The sequence below is a fragment of the Diorhabda sublineata genome, chromosome 8, assembly GCF_026230105.1.
Source record: "Diorhabda sublineata isolate icDioSubl1.1 chromosome 8, icDioSubl1.1, whole genome shotgun sequence".
Lineage (NCBI taxonomy): Eukaryota > Metazoa > Arthropoda > Insecta > Coleoptera > Chrysomelidae > Diorhabda > Diorhabda sublineata.
In genome coordinates, this window is record NC_079481.1 from 5,929,575 (window position 1) to 5,947,355 (window position 17,781).

At 32.3% G+C, this 17,781-nt stretch overlaps 3 protein-coding genes and 1 long non-coding RNA gene across 8 annotated transcripts in view; 2 read left to right on the forward strand and 2 right to left on the reverse strand.

Annotated features, from left to right (window-relative positions):
- LOC130448414 (testis-expressed protein 2) overlaps positions 1-9,264 on the reverse strand; it is a 27,350-nt gene extending 18,086 nt beyond the window's left edge. Inside the window, exons 1-3 of one of the 5 annotated variants that reach the window (XM_056785784.1) lie at positions 9,038-9,264; positions 5,624-5,776; positions 1,207-1,337 (exon numbers count right to left, since the gene is read on the reverse strand). In XM_056785784.1, coding sequence (XP_056641762.1) covers positions 1,207-1,337; positions 5,624-5,776; positions 9,038-9,053 — 300 coding nt within the window. In that variant the 5' untranslated portion in view covers positions 9,054-9,264. Of the gene's footprint in view, positions 1-705; positions 874-1,206; positions 1,338-5,623; positions 5,777-8,851; positions 9,013-9,032 lie in introns of those variants that run through there. The other 4 variants (XM_056785783.1, XM_056785788.1, XM_056785785.1 and 1 more) reach the window with 4 other exon arrangements.
- LOC130448418 (uncharacterized) lies at positions 571-9,671 on the forward strand. Its single transcript, XR_008910333.1, has 2 exons — positions 571-969; positions 8,211-9,671. It is a non-coding gene; the product is annotated as an uncharacterized LOC130448418 (long non-coding RNA).
- On the reverse strand, positions 7,714-9,264 carry LOC130448417 (14 kDa phosphohistidine phosphatase-like). The gene is made up of 2 exons (XM_056785791.1): positions 9,172-9,264; positions 7,714-8,249 (listed from the first exon to the last, which is right to left on the reverse strand). The coding sequence occupies exon 2, from the start codon at positions 8,227-8,229 to the stop codon at positions 7,837-7,839; it is 393 nt and encodes a 130-aa protein (XP_056641769.1). The 5' UTR covers positions 8,230-8,249; positions 9,172-9,264; the 3' UTR covers positions 7,714-7,836.
- Positions 9,672-9,754: 83 nt separating the features above from the next.
- LOC130448416 (uncharacterized) lies at positions 9,755-12,897 on the forward strand. Its single transcript, XM_056785790.1, has 3 exons — positions 9,755-9,929; positions 11,026-11,160; positions 12,626-12,897. Exons 1-3 carry the CDS (start codon positions 9,878-9,880, stop codon positions 12,862-12,864), a joined length of 426 nt encoding a protein of 141 aa, XP_056641768.1. The 5' UTR covers positions 9,755-9,877; the 3' UTR covers positions 12,865-12,897.
- Positions 12,898-17,781: the final 4,884 nt, after the last annotated feature.

A 17,781-nucleotide genomic window follows, 5' to 3' on the forward strand; every position in this document is an offset into this window, starting at 1 on the left:
TTCTCGAAGCATAATTTTTTCACCTAAAACTGTAATATGATCCGTTCCTCAGATATGACCAATCGCCGTTCTTAATTGGCCACCCGATATATGAAATCTAAATATACAACCCCGGGAAAAAATATTTTTTGTAGAATCCTTTATTTGTTTGAAGTAATACTGAATGCGGTCCTGTCTAAAGTGAAATTAAATACGCCCTCACTTTGTAATTAACAAGGCATCTAAAAAATTGATACCCAATATTAAATTTCATCTTTACTTAAACTTAAATTGAAAAAAAAATCCTATAACGTTTTAGAATTTTCACAACAATTTCTAGTTACGATTTTTGGTGACATAATCAATAAATTCGACTGCCATTTTATCATAATATATACGGCAACTGTCTCCTAGTTATTCTTTTGTAAAGTTTGATATTTTCATTATTACTAAGTGATTAATTTAAATTTTTAATTTATTTAAACTTTTATTATAACGATTAAATTTTATTAGGATTTGAATTTGGAAAAAACCCGATTCGAACAGACTTTGTTGTGATGAGAGGTTAGGTATTTATTTTCAAACTGAATTGTGAAGTTAGCTAACAAATTTTAATCGCGAGTGAATATTAAGTTTTTGCAACTGTGTAGTGTAAGATGTAGTCAAATATTTTTTAATAATTGATTAACAATTTGCGTCATTTCATAAATAAATTAAAAAAAATACCTTTGAACGTAGATATTGACATTTGTAACGTAACTGATGGATCAACAAATCCATTGAAGCACCTGACATAACGCCCAAATCACATTTTCGAATAAAAGAAACTATGGAAATTGATATTAAATTATATTTGTTTACAAATAGAGATAAAAGTTTTCTTAACCTGTACATGGTGGATTATAAACAAGCTCATTAATATCAGACGATAATTAATTTCGAACAGATTGAAGTCCAAGGAAGAAATTTTTTTTAAAGAAATGATAGTGGGTATGTATTACTTAAAAAATTGTGTCTAAAGGTAAAAATTATTAGTAAAACAATTATAAATATTTGCAGTTATATCGTATTCATATCTAGAAATAATATTTTTGTTATACAAGTAGGTACAAAGTGTTTTTGTTATCTTAATTACACCAACTTCAAAGGCTTGGTCTTATTTATTCTTCTCACTAATCAACTGAATATTGAAATAATTAATTTATTCATATTGAATATTGTACTTACTTTGATGTCTGAGAAGAATCTCCACGGATCTGAAGGAGGCGATGCATTTAACGGTTGAGTTGTTACATCTACGCTAGTTGATCTTTTTCCAATTTTATTGAAATATTTTAAAGGGCTACTGTCTGGTTCGCCTAAGATACCAAAATTTACACACATTTCAACAATAATCTCTGGTATATTAATCACAATCTTTGTATTGTATAAATAAAACTAGAGTATTAAATTACAATTACTCTGATTACATGGTTATCCAGATATGGAATAATTCACGTTTTATGCTCAATATTAAATCAAAAGTATGCTTATTTCGAATAAGACCGAAAACGAGGGTTCTACTCAATGAAAATGGGAAGAGGAACCGATTAGTGAAAGGCATACACAAGTTCTGGAATCGTTTCTGATATTTATACTGAACACACTGTTTACACCAATACTCACAATTACACTGTCTGACGCGCGTTTCGATAACCAAGTTATCGTCTTCAGAGACTGAATCGGACAGTATATAAGTAACACAGATTCTGATGAAACCTTTCGATTAGTGGTTGTGCTTGTAGTAAAAATAGAAGAAGAACGTAAATCTGCAGGAGATGAAGTATATTATGTCGAATAATGTTGGAAGAGAATCAAATTGATACAAAGCTGATGACCATACCATATCCTAAAAGATCTAAATCTTCATACAATTCACGATTGGTGGTAGGTTTTGCTGAGAAAAGTTTGAGATGCCTGAAAAGTTTGAGGCCAGTTTCTTACTAAAGTCTTTCTTCTGGAATTTTAAAGAAAATTTCATAATTATGGACAGTATTCAGCACAAAAAAATAATTATTTGACCCATCATAACAAAGTGAGATCAGGTGAGTTGATAACATCAGCTCAAGGAGATAAATTATATTATGAAAGAATATTGGTACAAGGTAGATACAGTATCCCATAAATTCCTTTGAATTCTGACAATTTCAAATGAATTGTTTCTTTCGCTAGTCTAATATCTCATATCCCAAAATATTTTTAACGCCAAAAGTCTAACAGATGTTATATTAAATTAAAATAAATTGAGAGTAACTTGAAATTTGTGAAATTATTTGCTCTTTACAATGAAGATTTACTTATATTTATTATTATCACAATTTTATAAAATTTTTAACTGAGATTTATATGATTTCAGTCCGTCCCTGTAAATATTTACTGTGGTTTCAATTTCTGAGTATTACGTTTCATACCTGTTTCTGTATAATAAAAACTTAACATGGCGAAAAATTAAACACGTTTAAACGATTGTTTATAATATTATCAAAATTAGTTGAATTTAATCAGTTAATAGTTTCGATAACGTTAATTTTTTTCTAAAGGCGATAAAAATTTTATGTAAAGATAAACATTAGTCATGAAGTTAAGTTTTAAATTGAGAAATTCTCGTCTTAACAAATCGATGAAAAAATAATTTATATAATGTGTGATAAAATTATTGATGTACAATGTTTCACATTGTACATATATTTATAAAAGTATATCAGTACCCTAACTAGTGATAATAATGTCATTAACTGACGCCATGTTGACAGAGTGACTTTTAGGCAGTTCATTATCATAAAAATTTCATAATAAGCTACAGATAGGTTGTGTTACGACACGACTTATTTTTGCTAACATTTCGATACTTTTTATATAAATTGTATTTTTCATAATTACATTTAGCCGATGAACTTCATACGTAACACGTTGGTAACATACTACGTCATCAATATGGCGTCAATAAATGACATCATTATCAGTGAACGTGCTACATGTTATATCTGTATAAAAGATTTCGATTGTTAAAACTTTTCTTATAATTAGATTTTGTTTGATATTGTTTTTCTCGTGTTGTTTATTTCCGGAATTCTTCATTTTTTAATATTTTAATTTGGTTTCTATCATTCTGAATTCTTATTATAATGTATTACAAATTTCAATTGAACTTTACAGGGGTAGATTGAATTTTAGTTGGTTGTAAATTTTACCTGATATACCTGTGTACTGCAAAATATTCTATATAATAGCAAATTTTTTTGAATTTAACACTCTATTTTGGATTATACTAATACGAGGTGTGATTAAAAATACAGTACTGATTTTACTAAAAACAAAGCATTTCCGAAAGGAGACCAGAAGTCGCATGGTGCTAAATCTGGGGATTGAGGCGGAAACTCGCCAATAAATATTTTTTATCGCACCTTATATGTGAACAAAATATGTATTTTTATGTTTTTTGAATATGATTGAATTCAATTTAAATTCAGACGTTTAGTTTATTGACAGTTATAAAAAATCAAGGTCTGGATACGGTTATCGAGAGTGAAAATTTTTGGGTTAAGTTTTCGACAGTGATAACAAAAATAAATCTGACAGTTATGAAAACTAATGATATCACGTAAGTCCGACCTGCGCATTCTTTACCTTTTCCACAAGTGTACAGACTTATAAGGAATCTAATAAAACGATTACGTAAAGAGAATGTTCAATTGTTAGGTTAGGAATTTTTCAGACAATTCTCGTGTATTAAAAATGTTAGGTTAGAATAAATAAACGTTTGCGTACCTGTTGGTAACCGAAAATTTGGCATAGTTTCTATATATTACGAGTAAAAGCTTTGATATAATACTGAATAATAGATACATGTAGTGTTTTTATTTTTGGAATAGTTTGCGACCACACACTAAACTATAAAATACAGGAAACAAATAAGATAGTTACGTTATCAATATTAACATAGCGATCTCGAGGAAAAATAAACGACCTTATTTATTGTCATAAAAATATTCGCCAATTTCCGCTAAGGAAATATTTATTCAAGCCCCAAATTTTACATAAACGATAAAATACAAATAAAATTACGATTTTTCTCGATCATCCTCGAATATTCGAGACGTCAACAGGGTGTCTAGTAAAAATTGAAAATCAAATTTCTGTCTTTCTCCCGGTTTTTCCAGGTTGGTTTTCACATTCTCCCGGTTGAAATTCAACAAAAAAAAAACAAATTATTTTTTAACTTTGACTAATTCTTGCTCCACTGCTGCTAGTTTTTGATAGTATTTTTTATTTTTTGTTTCCAGTTTTTTGTAGAGAATCACAAACTAATCATTGGACTGTAAGTGATTCTTCTTCTAAATTTTCAACCAAAATCTCCTTACAATGCCGTACGAAATTTTAGAAGACATATTCACTATGTCGTCGATATAAAAAAAACCTTGTCACCTTGGTTAGATTAGGTTAGGTTGGTGGTTTTCGGCCATGTAGACAACGGTTTGCAAACAAACTTCGTTTGACCGTCCAGTGCAACAGCTGCGTACCAATCAAGGGCTATTGTAGGGCGTTTGACCCACGACCGACCGAATAAATGACCCTTGGTTACCTCAAGTACATCAGTCGTTGTGATTCGTCGCGTTGGTCGCCCGCGTCTCTACTGCAGAAGAATATAGCTGGGGAACCACTACTTCATCCATATTTCATCCATAAAACCACTATTATATCATGTATCACGACGAAATGTCTTAAAAGGCAACTAGATTTTTTCGATTCGCCAATCTTGGCCTGTCGGGCGTCGGTTGCCAGATGTGTAACAGCCGCTTTGGAGATCTCGTTGGACGTTCCCCATTTCCATCTATAATTGACGTTGTTTATGGGTCTCGGAGTCATATTCAACTCAATGGACAACGAATGAATGATTAGACGCCGTTCATATTTTATTATCTTGCGCTAACCATCGAAATTCGTGTTTAAACTGCTTTCCAACACGTCTTCATACACCAACTGCAACTTAGGAAGGATTTCCGAAGGTTTATCGCCATATTTTATTAAAAATTGCACACGATACGTTGCTTGTAATGTGAGTCAATCATTTTTACATCATTTCGCACAAAACAAACGTTCATAGTTGTATTGTGGGAGACTAAGGGGACGTTGAGCACATATGCCTTCAGGTAGGCCCGTAGTGCCCCACTTGTCATTACCAAAGGTCGATGTCCTTTGCGATGTCGATCAAGCACTTTGTATTGAACTGCTGCTCAACGAAATGATTGGGAATTCGTCGGCGTCCAGATTGTTGCATGACCAGTTGATCCAGCCTGTAGTTCTTTGTGGATGTTCAGCCTGTATGCTGTCCTAATGCCTTCGAATTGTTTCGCTAGATACAAAAGTGGGAAGCCCAGTAGGACGTCAAGAACACAATCGACGTGTTATCGATTTGTGTGGCCCGAAGTATCGCGGTGTTGCCAATTCCGGAGTTAGACTAGTGACCGATGAAGACGTGACGATGAGGAAAATTTATAAAACTGTTAGAAAAATTGTTTGTTTTTGGAAAATTACTGCGTGGATGGAAAATTATGTTTAAGTAACTATTTTCATGAAATACTCATAGAAAAATGTAGTTTCTCACCAATGTTAGAAGGAGAAGTCGAAGCTATTTTTTCTCCTTTTTCGTCACTTTTCGTTATGGCCTCGTCTTCGCTGGCATGAAGTTCTTCGATTTGTTCGGCATTTGCATGAAACTTTATCGATATCTGTGGTACGGACGTTGTCACTGGCTTACCTAAAATTATTAATAGTTATGGAAACAACTACATTTTTGACGTAAACCAAGACGAAATTTGGAAATAATTTTTTATTAAATAATTACAAAACGTACCGAACCCAATCGATCCAAATAGTAAAAGGAAAAATAATCGATTCCGAGTGACACTTTTAGTAATTTTTCAAGTTAGGAGTTGGTATTACTGGGTGGGTTGGCTCTAATTTTACTTATTCGTACGCGATTTAAATTAGCCCAAACATGGCGGAATTATTGATTACGTTGCTATATATTTTTTAGTTTCGATTTTGGTGTTTTTTTTTATAGAAAATCAGTTTAAAATAAAAGGTAAAAGTTTGACGTTTCGACCTAAGTTGGTCTTTATTAAAATCAATAAAAATCATCACGAAATATATATATATATATAAAGTTAACGAAAATTATATTTTGTAGTTAGTAAATAACTGAAAATTAATGTTCTAAATATAATTTAAATAGACGTGCATTAGATTGTTGATGTCCCAAGATTATAAAAAATATTTTCTATACCATGAACTTTCAACATTTCATTACGTAATTAAAATAATATTTCATTATTAAAAAAATATATACTGAATATCAAAATTTCGTCTCGGTTTTTATAAGCAAAATAATCAATAATGAAAAATGAATTATTTCTAAATAAAAAAAGCAATAAGCTAACTAAAAAGCACAGAAAATGGCAGTATACGAGGGCTGATCCCTTTGCTTCGTCACTGACCTACTTACAATAAAAAATTTACATAAATATTTTGATTTTCCTAACGATGCTCTAGCATTTCAAATATTAAAAAAAAAATATTACCAAGCAAGTTTTCTTTAAATTATGAAAACGGCGATAACAGCAAATAAGCTAAATTCGAAGCCGAACCTATAATTGTGTGCGTTATCCTTATGTCCCTTCCCCTTCTTTTAGTGCCTCACTTAATTTTAAACTAAATTGGCGTAATAAGCAGCTGTAATTGCCACCAGATACGAAACTTTTAATAGAGTAAATCACTTAACGAATTTTCACAATGACAAACATGTTCAATGGCATTGAATAATACATGTTTGGGAAGCTTAGACTTTCCTCTATTTTTCCACATAGTTTCCCTAGCTTAATCCGGCCCTGCTGCCGCTGTACAATTTCTGTTAAGAGTATGAAATCTCTTCGTCGATTGTGAAATGCGTCCCTCCCAAGTGTTTATTAAATTCAAGAAAGAGATTTTAATCACTGGGGACTCTTCCAGTACACTCATTTCAGCCCTTTAAGCTCCTTCCTTAATAAAAGCATCACTCAATAAGTTGTGTGACTGATACACAGATGGCGCTGCCATTGTCAAATCCATGTGACATTTATGAGTACCAACTTTCAAAAGATTAGTAAGAAAAAAGTGACAGTTATTTAAGTGAAGCTACTTTTGTTATTTTCAAAACTATTGCGTGTGTTACTTGATAATTGCTTCTTCTGTATTTACAATTATGCATGAACATTTGAGAAAGCTTTTTTCAAAGTGGTTGCCGCGTTTACTCACAGTCAATCAAAAACACTCAATCACTTCAATCCAGTTCCAAACGATCATCATCTGAATGACGTCTGAGGCGCAAAGGCACAACAGTCAGCTGTTTCCTCATTCACCGTATAGTCCAGATCTGGCCCCCATTGACTACTGGCTATCTACTGATCTCAAAAAAACGCTTACCGGTCAGAAATTCAGCTCAAATGAAGAAGCAATTGTTGAAACTGAAGCCTATTTTAAGGCAAAAGACAAGCACGGCATCGAAAAGTTAGAGGAAGCTTGGAAGATTTCATTGATGAATAAATCGATTTTTGGTTTTTTTAGTCACATGATTTATCAAGGGATGTGTTATATTCCTTCGTAGAATTAACTGAAATAAAAACTTTTCTGGTTTTAATAATGAGTTAAGGGTTGGAAATAAAACACAAATTTCGTAGTTTAATATTGCATTTTGTGAACACACCATGTACAATCGCAAAACCTAATAAATAACTAAATTTTTAGGCATAAATTAGCGTTAAATAGAATACATTAACATATCTAATAACCTTCATCAGAAAAAGTTATATCATAATTTGGATAAGCAGTTTTTAAAATATCTACAGTCAACTGATGATCAGCTTTTCCGTAACCTTGAGAATATCCATAAACAAGTATCTTATTATCCTGTGGATCATGTTGTATTCTACCTCCACCTAGAACTTTAGTTCGCCAATCTTGTATGACTTTACTAGATTTTAATTTCTGTAGATCAGAGGTGACTTTATCATTAATGTCTGCGTGATAAGGGCATTCAGCGTAACCACGTACTATCAATTTATCTTCCATTTTTCCACTCGAATTAGGACTGCTTACTTTAATAAGAATGTATTTGAAAACTCCAGACGGATCGATATCAACATTTTTTATTTCAGGGATTACACCAGATGCCATTCTTCTAAACGGTATAAAAACTGTGAAACCATATGAAATTAATGGAGAGAATCCAAAATCCGATTTAAATAAAATAACAGATTTGATTAATAAATATGTTTAATCTAATTATTCTTAGAGACAAAATTATTTACTTATTGAATCAAATCTATTAGTATATTATTTTAAATGTAATACTTATCAGATTATGGACTATGGTTATTTAAAATTCGAAATGTGCACTTTTCACACTAATCACTAAAAAAACAGATTCCCACAGTAAGGTGTTCCACAGATAACAAAATTTATCACATTCAAAACACTTTTCCGGATTATAATACTTAATACATGACGCTTTTGTATAATCAATTTTATATATTATTTTATTTCAAAAAATTGTATTTGTGCTTAATTTAATAAAGAGTAATGAAGCCAAGCTTTATGTGCTGTTAATAAGTACAATTTATATGGTGTTTTGTCATCAGAATACAAATAACATCAATTCGTAGCTTAAAATCGGATAAAATCTATGAAATTGTACTTATTTATATCAATTTTTACTACAACAAAAATGTGCATAAATAAAATTCTAAGCTCAAAGTCTACTTGAAAAAACTGCACGACACGACATATACCTTTTTACCTTTTAGCATTCCCAATGTAATTTTGCCATGATCGTTTTTCTTGATCATTTTTGTTTAGTATTTTTACGAAATGACAACAAATGTTATATGACAATCACATTTAGCATTAGATATTTACTTCTGTGACAGATGCTAGCAATAAATTTGTTTAATTAACAAAATATTGTACATGGGAATCACCTTACTTTTATTGAGATCCATTGTTCAACAGTCCATAATCTTCTATTGATTAGTTGTAATTAATTCAACTAGATATTATTTATTACTTTAAACACGCAATTTATGTCTCAGTTTCGTAAAACGTTACAAAATCACTTGCCTTTAATTAACTTCGCAATTTTGTTCAATAATTGTTTAATTTTTATACCGGAACAACTGTCAAATATTCAATCAATCACCTGCCAATTGTTAAATTGCGCTTCTTCTTTTTTCATTAAACTGTGCTCATAATACACCCAAGCAAATCTCATTTTATCAGGACTGAATAGTCTGCTTGAAAAAGGCACTTTTCTGTAGGAGAAATAGATAAATTTGCCAGTATAAAAATAGAAAATACTCTTGGAGATAAAAAGCGATATTACGAAATAGAAAATACTATAGATGTTTACACTTGTGATTGATAATATATACTAATACAGTGAAATGGTAGAATCAAAAGAATAGTTATTATTATTAGCCAAAATTTCGACTAAAATTTGTTGATGCTTATGATTTTGTAATAAAATATGATAACAGTTTATTCAAACTTATTACAAAGGTATGTGAGTTCTCGAATAATCGTTATTGCTAATTAAAAATAAAATATATCATCGTCTTTTATAATTTATTTCTTTGTCGAACTCAGTCAATCCCTTTTCCCAAACAATGGATCCGCTCGTGCGATCTAATATTGCATTCTGAAAATAGTCGTTTGTCGCCAGTTGCACAGACCTTCTGATACCAAGCAGTTGCACGAAGAGAATTGTTAAATACACATACAATCTGTTCATCCAATTGTTGTTTTTCATTACAATCAATAAATAAAAATGCAGGCGATTCTAATTCTTAGTGTTTTGACTGTGTTTAGTCTAACTACGGGTAAGTTCAAAATAAAAGAAATGATGCTCTAGTTAGGAATCGATTTTTTTTATAATTTATTATTATGGAGATTCCATTGTTTATATAACATAAATAATACATAATAAAAATATAGGGGATGCTAACCGTTAGTATTTTATTTGTTTATACATAGTTAAATAAAAAAATGATTTGTAATTGCGGTTCCATTGTTATTAGATTAATTCCATAGTTTATTATATAGATATGTTGTTTTTGTTTTCATGGTTTACAAATTTGGGTCATGGGTTTGGCCTGTTTTTTACAATTCATCAATAAATGCACGCTCTACTGAATATAGGAGAAATTTCCTAGGTTTGGCTTAATCAATAATGCAAAAAAACTTAGGATGCTATTTTTAATATACAAATAGCATCACTAAAAATAACATTCGCAATGAATTTAATATTTCCAAATGTTAAGTGTTTCTCGACAATTTACAAATTGTTTGCTGATTTATTTTCGCTTATTTCATTATGTACTTTCCGCCATTTTGCTTGGTACAGGGAGGGTGGTAACTCAAATGTCTCATTAAAATTATAAAGAATTGAGATAATTGGCGTATAATTTAAACTTGACCTGGGATGTCAGAAATGATTTCTACCTTCGTACTAAATTCAATGTGCAATAGTTACATATATTTATCGTTATTGTTGTGTACAAGTACACCTTATCGTTTTAATAATTAATATGACCTCAAGAAATATGTACTATAATTGTTAGAATTCTATAGCTTCTATTTAAAACTTATTATTTACATTGTAAAAGACAGTGGAGTAGAAAAATAACAAAAATATATTTAGAAAAGCGACATGAGGGGTATTAACTATATATACAATATATCTAATTTTAATAGTGTGTAAAGTATATAATGTTTCACGTGAAACCTCATTCAACAATGTTTGAAGTAGTTATGTCATCGGCTTCACAACAACGCGGAGTTGCCACATCTTCGTCGCTTTCAGCGGAGCTTTACATTATTTTGTTTTTATATCTCATTTTAATGTTTCCAATATAAACGGGACAAGCTGTATATGTCAACGTTGTGATATTATAAGATTATGTTTTTTTATTGCAGTTTACGCCATGGAATGTTATAATTGTAACACGACTTACATGACAGAAAGAAAAGATGATGCTTGTAAAGACATTGAAAATATTGGACATTGTACGGACCCGTCCATTTGTATAAGTGTTGTTATTGAAATACAAGGTAAAACTATTTTGAAACATTTATCTATGTTCTAGCTTAAAAATGATTATCAGTAAGCAGTCTATGATCTACTTACCCTCTACAGTATACAGGGGTCACTATAAAGTAGAATAATGTACACAAAATTAGTGAATCTTTACTTCAAATTGGATGGATTTTTATACAAATTTCCATTCCCTTTAGAGAGTGTAAACTTCAAAAATGCTTTCTTATTGGAAGGTTACGTTGTAATAAGAACTTACTGACTAAATTTCATAATTAATGGGTGTCCCAAAATTAACGCAAGATTTGAATTATATAGAAAAAACAGTTTTTAGCCTTTTGAATGTAATTTTCTGTAAAAATTTGGTTAAATTTTGATGATGCAACGTTGAAAATACACCTTTAATACACGCGTGGTAGTGTGATTTTAAATAATCCCATAAAAAGAAATATAATGGTGTCATATCACACGATCTAGGGGCCAATTCTGATAACCGAAACCAGCACATGACCTGAAAATGTCTTGTCGAAACCATGTATTGGGAAAAAGAATTGTGTTATCATGTCGCATTCACTGCTTGACCAGCCTCATTTTCAAAGTATGGTCCAATTAAGCCTCCAGCCCAAAATGCACACCGATTAGTGACACGTGGATGGATTTTTTTTCTCGGAACCCCATAATCGACAATTTTGATTATTAACGAAACCCATCAAGGTGAAAATGTGCTTCGTGTCACTCTCTTCATAATTTATGAAGTTGAGACACTATTCCCAACAAGTTTTGTATGAAATATTGTTCAATATTGAAGACACGTTGTTCTATCGGGTAACGCTCCATTTCAACTAACCCTAAACTGTAAGCTGTTGATTTGTGTATCAACACTTTACTGCATAAATGGCGGCAAATTTGAATCTTGCAATAATATTAGAACACCCTTCATATTTCCGTATTTGCCCGGTTTAGCATCATAATCAAAACACATTAGTTTACCATTTTCGACGTCGTGTAATACGTTTATCGAGAACCGAATTAAATTTACGAATTGGACGAAAGGTTTCACAAATAAATGTAATAGTTGGCATCTGATTCGGTTTTTTGAATTGAATTTATGATTTGGACAAGTGGGTGTGCCTTTGTTTTAGGAGATGGGGGTTTGATGGAAAAGGGAAAAGATGTACAGACAGAAAAAAGTCGATAATAATTATTCAGGTTTTTATTTTTTTTACTTCTATCTACACACTGAGGAACGGAGCCATTTTCTGATTAGGTTAGGTTTACTTTAAAGTTGGGTTATCTTAACCGACCTAAAACTCGGGAAAAAAATGAAAGTACTAATTTCGTAAATCTAGGATTTCGATAAGTGGATTATGCGACCTCGAAAACGCCAAAATAGCGTGTTTTTATCATGATTATCAACTTGACAGATACGGAAGTATTTTCTTTGGATACATTCTGTATACTGATCTTTGTTTATATTTACAGAAGGTACAATAAAGAAGTACAATGCTCTTAAACAATGTCAATTGCCTCAAAACGGTCAAGAGTGCGAACTCTTTCTCAAAAACATCCAAAATATGCAACCAGGAAACAAAATTCAATATTACGATAATAAATGCCAAACCTGTGACAAAACCGGCTGCAATAAATCGACGGCTACCGCGGTAACCGTCCCGGCGTTTTTGGCTTTTATCGCATTTTATGTTTTGTGTAAATTAATGTAAGTTGAAATAATTAAAATTAAAGTTTTATCGTTACCATTGTGTTTGTATTGTTTATAGTAATTTCGCTTGAAATAACAGTAATTTATCAAACGACGAAAATATGTGGATGACGTGTTATTTGTTCGAATTTTACAGGTCAGGTACCAGAAATTAAAAATAAAATAATACATAACCTAATAGTCGTAATTTTCCGACTAAACACGGTCGTAAGAATTATGAGATCGCATTTAATAGTCAGCGGCGTACTTTTTAATGAATTTTCAATAATGTATCAAATGCAAAGTCACGAAACGTCGTAATACCGCTAAATATGCATAGTGTGAGTGAAATCAGTGCTCGCGTTTAAGAGGAAATTACAGTTCAAACGTTGGCAGTCGTGTTTCATCAGTAGTACCAATCTGCAAATAACCTGTCAAGTGGTGTACAAAATTTAGAACACTTACTTTTTAAGGTTACAAAGTGATAACCCAGTGACAGCTGAAATATATAAAGAAAAACTTCTAGGTAGAGTTGACCCCTTTTCATTAGGCAAAAGGAGTTCTAGTCAGAACCTTTCTAACTTTCCACAATATATTTCCTTTCCAGACCATATTTAACGCCTATTTATACTAAGCAAAACGCTGCATAGTCGAAAATAAAGAACGAAACCTCGTTTCTGGTGGAAATTTCGCGATTCTTTAACGAGCAACTCTGAAAGAAGCCATTTCATAATAAATATGGCAATAATAATGTGTTAAATCCACTAAATAACTTCCTAAAACAACAGAGAAAGAGCAAAAGCATTTGTTTACCCCACGGCAACCATTTCGAAATGGACATCAACTGATTTTGATAATACGTCAGATCGCTCAATTCTGATTAAAACGAACCATGTTCGTTATTCAGACAGTTGTGTCATAATAACACGTGCTCGTCGAGTAGACGCGTTTTCAGAATGAATAACCGATACAAATTCACGCTTCAAGAAAGATTTATTTTTGGTATGTCGTATCTGCGTGCGAACGCGGATCACGAAACTATGTTTACCGGATTTCAACATCAATTTCCTAGCTCGCCGTCACCAAATCGTTTAACAGTGTAAAAGACGTACCAGACATTCTTAAAAACGGGCTCTGTTGCCGACGCGCCGCGTTCTGGATAACAGGTATCTGTAATACCCAACGGAAATATGGAAACTGAACTTCAAACATCCGATCGTTTTTTAGATCGGATTTTGAAACGTATACACTATCGAGTTTACCGTCCGCGTGTCCTCCACGCACTTCACGAGTGTGATTTCGATCGCAGATTGAAATTTTGCGAGCGGTATCTCGGATGCAGTCAAAATGACATAATTGCGTGCACTGGGTCCGTACTTTTCTGAGGGTCACGTGATGGGCCAAAGTCTATGATTTACGACAACGATCCAACGTTCGCGAACATCCGTCATTTCATGCAGAATGGAGGTTTGCCACAGTACACGTTATGTGTGCGGGAGTACCTTAATTTACATTTTGAAGATTGTAACTTCATTGATCTTGAAGCTAGTAACAAAGATCATGACAAAGAATATAAATGAACTAACCACATTGAGCGATGAATGGCAAGGATTCATATCGGGAAGATATTGTACATAAACACATAAACCGGCGTTTATAGATCTTATAGATCTGGAAAAGGCGTTTGACCGAATACAACGGGAGGACGTGGTACACCTCCTAACCTAACCTAACCTCAAATACAACAGGCAAATCCCATATAACATCGTAAAAACCAGAGAAACAAAATACAGGCCAAAATCAATGGCTACGAAAAATTGGATTGGATTAGATATTGGATAAGCGGACGACGATGATTCGAGTGGAACGCGAGGTCATGTGACCTGTCACAATGTAATTTCTTCCTGTGTAATTCCCTCCTTTGTAATTTCTTTGAATAAATTCATTTTGACGTTGCATTTTTTTCTCTTAATGCGAAGTTGTTGCCGGACTTTTGCTGACCTCTGTACAAGTTTTTTTTGTAGAATTTTATCGCGAATTTATTTTTCAGTACCTCGACAGACATCTTTTTATATACATATTAATATAAATTATTTTAATTAATTATAAAACATCAGAATATTTTTGAAACGAGTATTTTTTATTAACATAACGTATCCGTAAAAATAACTTTTTTTTAATATAGATGAGGTTAGTTTCCGTGAAGCCGCCAAATACCATGTTGTGTAGAATATCATAATAATTAATTGTTAGAAATATTCAAAAACATTATCATAAAAACCTTGTACATATTATTGCAAGTAAACGATCCTTGTGAAACTGCAAATTGTCTGCCGTTAAAAGACAACGATAAGAACTGAACTTAATTTTTTATTTCGGTCACCAGGGACGAATTAGCACAAAATGTGAGTACAAAAGATTTTTTTTTAGAATAATTTTTTGTTATTACAATTCGATCATGAAGATCAACAACAATTTTTCAACTGTGGTGGAAATTCTTGAACACTAGAGTCCTAATAATTGTGTTTTGATCCATGTGATGATTATCACTAGTTCCTTCCATTTTATCTTCGACGACGAATACAAGTGAATAATAAGAAACGTTATGATATAATAATAAAGAATATTTTAAGCTTTTTTTACTTGAGTATACGTCGCGCAATTCTGCTCACAAAACATACCCGATAAAAAAGTCAATTTCATGTAAATTTCGGCACACAAATTTAGTTCCAATCGTGGCGCCAGTGTCATAAAAATTTGTCATTACTATAAATGTTAATTGTCAAGATAAATAATGAATTTTCAGACTACATTGTTAATTATTAGTTTTGACAAACAAAAATCGGGTTTTTTGACCATAGCTGGAACTTGTAAGAACAGTCAAAATAACAAAATTGCAAAACAGTTTGAAGAATAACAAACAGAAGTAAAAGACATTGAGGAAAATGTGTGTGAATTGGAAAATTTGAGTATATAAAAGAAAGTTTAAACAATGTAATGGAAGAATTCATTAATTAACAGTTAAGAAATACTCATAGACAAAGTACAGTAAAATAATTGACTATATTTCTGCTTTTTCTATGTACAAAAAAAGTATTTTCTCAAAAGAAACAGCAGAGAAGTATGAATGCAATCCACGTTGCATAAAATGTTGTTGCATGTTGCTAAAATAGTGCAGAAGTCGATTCTACCAGTCGGAATATTGTTAGAAGACTTTCAGGATCAGAAACTCACCGAAAATGTCACGTACATGTGATTCGAACCAAAGAAAAAGCATCTGGAAATCAGTGATGCAGCTAAGAAACTGTTAATTTCCTTGATTTTGAAATCATTTTATTTTCGAATTGAACAACTTTTGGCTTTGAATTGCTAATTTTATATAACAAACTAACCAGTTTTCACGTTCATTGTATTTTAAATTGGAAGTATTATTTAATTCAACAATAACTTGTCGCAACTTTGATAACAACCTTTAACGAAAATTTCGAGGATTTGAATCCACGACCGGCGAATAAGGAGGTTGGCACCTCAACGCGCTCGGTTAACAAACGCAACTAAAGTTTTTATCCTGACAATAGTCTTTCAAATTCTCATTATTTCTTTAATTTCCTTCGAAATTTCAATAAAAACAGTTTAATTTGATGTATTCTTTGTACAACGTGAACAGAATTTGAGCCTGCGACCGGCGAATCCGGAGGTTGACGCCTTAACCCGCTCGGTTTATGCAATTCCAGTTTTTATCCTGACAATAGTCTTTCAAATCCTCATTATTTCTTTAATTTCCTTCGAAATTTCAATAAAAACAGTTTAATTTGATGTATTCTTTGTACAACGTGAACAGAATTTGAGCCCGCGACCGGCGAATCCGGAGGTTGACGCCTTAACCCGCTCGGTTTATGCAATTCCAGTTTTTATCCTGACAATAGTCTTTCAAATCCTCATTATTTCTTTAATTTCCTTCGAAATTTCAATAAAAACAGTTTAACTTGAAGTATTTTTTGTACAGCATAAACAGGGTTTGAACCTGCGACCGGCGAATCCGGAGGTTGACGCCTTAACCCGCTCGGTTAATGCAATTCCAGTTTTTATCCTGACAATAGTCTTTCAAATCCTCATTATTTCTTTAATTTCCTTCGAAATTTCAATAAAAACAGTTTAATTTGATGTATTCTTTGTACAACGTGAACAGGGTTTGAACCTGCGACCGGCGAATCCGGAGGTTGACGCCTTAACCCGCTCGGTTAATGCAATTCCAGTTTTTATCCTGACAATAGTCTTTCAAATCCTCATTATTTCTTTAATTTCCTTCGAAATTTCAATAAAAACAGTTTAACTTGAAGTATTTTTTGTACAGCATAAACAGGGTTTGAACCTGCGACCGGCGAATCCGGAGGTTGACGCCTTAACCCGCTCGGTTAATGCAATTCCAGTTTTTATCCTGACAATAGTCTTTCAAATCCTCATTATTTCTTTAATTTCCTTCGAAATTTCAATAAAAACAGTTTAATTTGATGTATTCTTTGTACAACGTGAACAGGGTTTGAACCTGCGACCGGCGAATCCGGAGGTTGACGCCTTAACCCGCTCGGTTAATGCAATTCCAGTTTTTATCCTGACAATAGTCTTTCAAATCCTCATTATTTCTTTAATTTCCTTCGAAATTTCAATAAAAACAGTTTAACTTGAAGTATTTTTTGTACAGCATAAACAGGGTTTGAACCTGCGACCGGCGAATCCGGAGGTTGACGCCTTAACCCGCTCGGTTAATGCAATTCCAGTTTTTATCCTGACAATAGTCTTTCAAATCCTCATTATTTCTTTAATTTCCTTCGAAATTTCAATAAAAACAGTTTAATTTGATGTATTCTTTGTACAACGTGAACAGGGTTTGAACCTGCGACCGGCGAATCCGGAGGTTGACGCCTTAACCCGCTCGGTT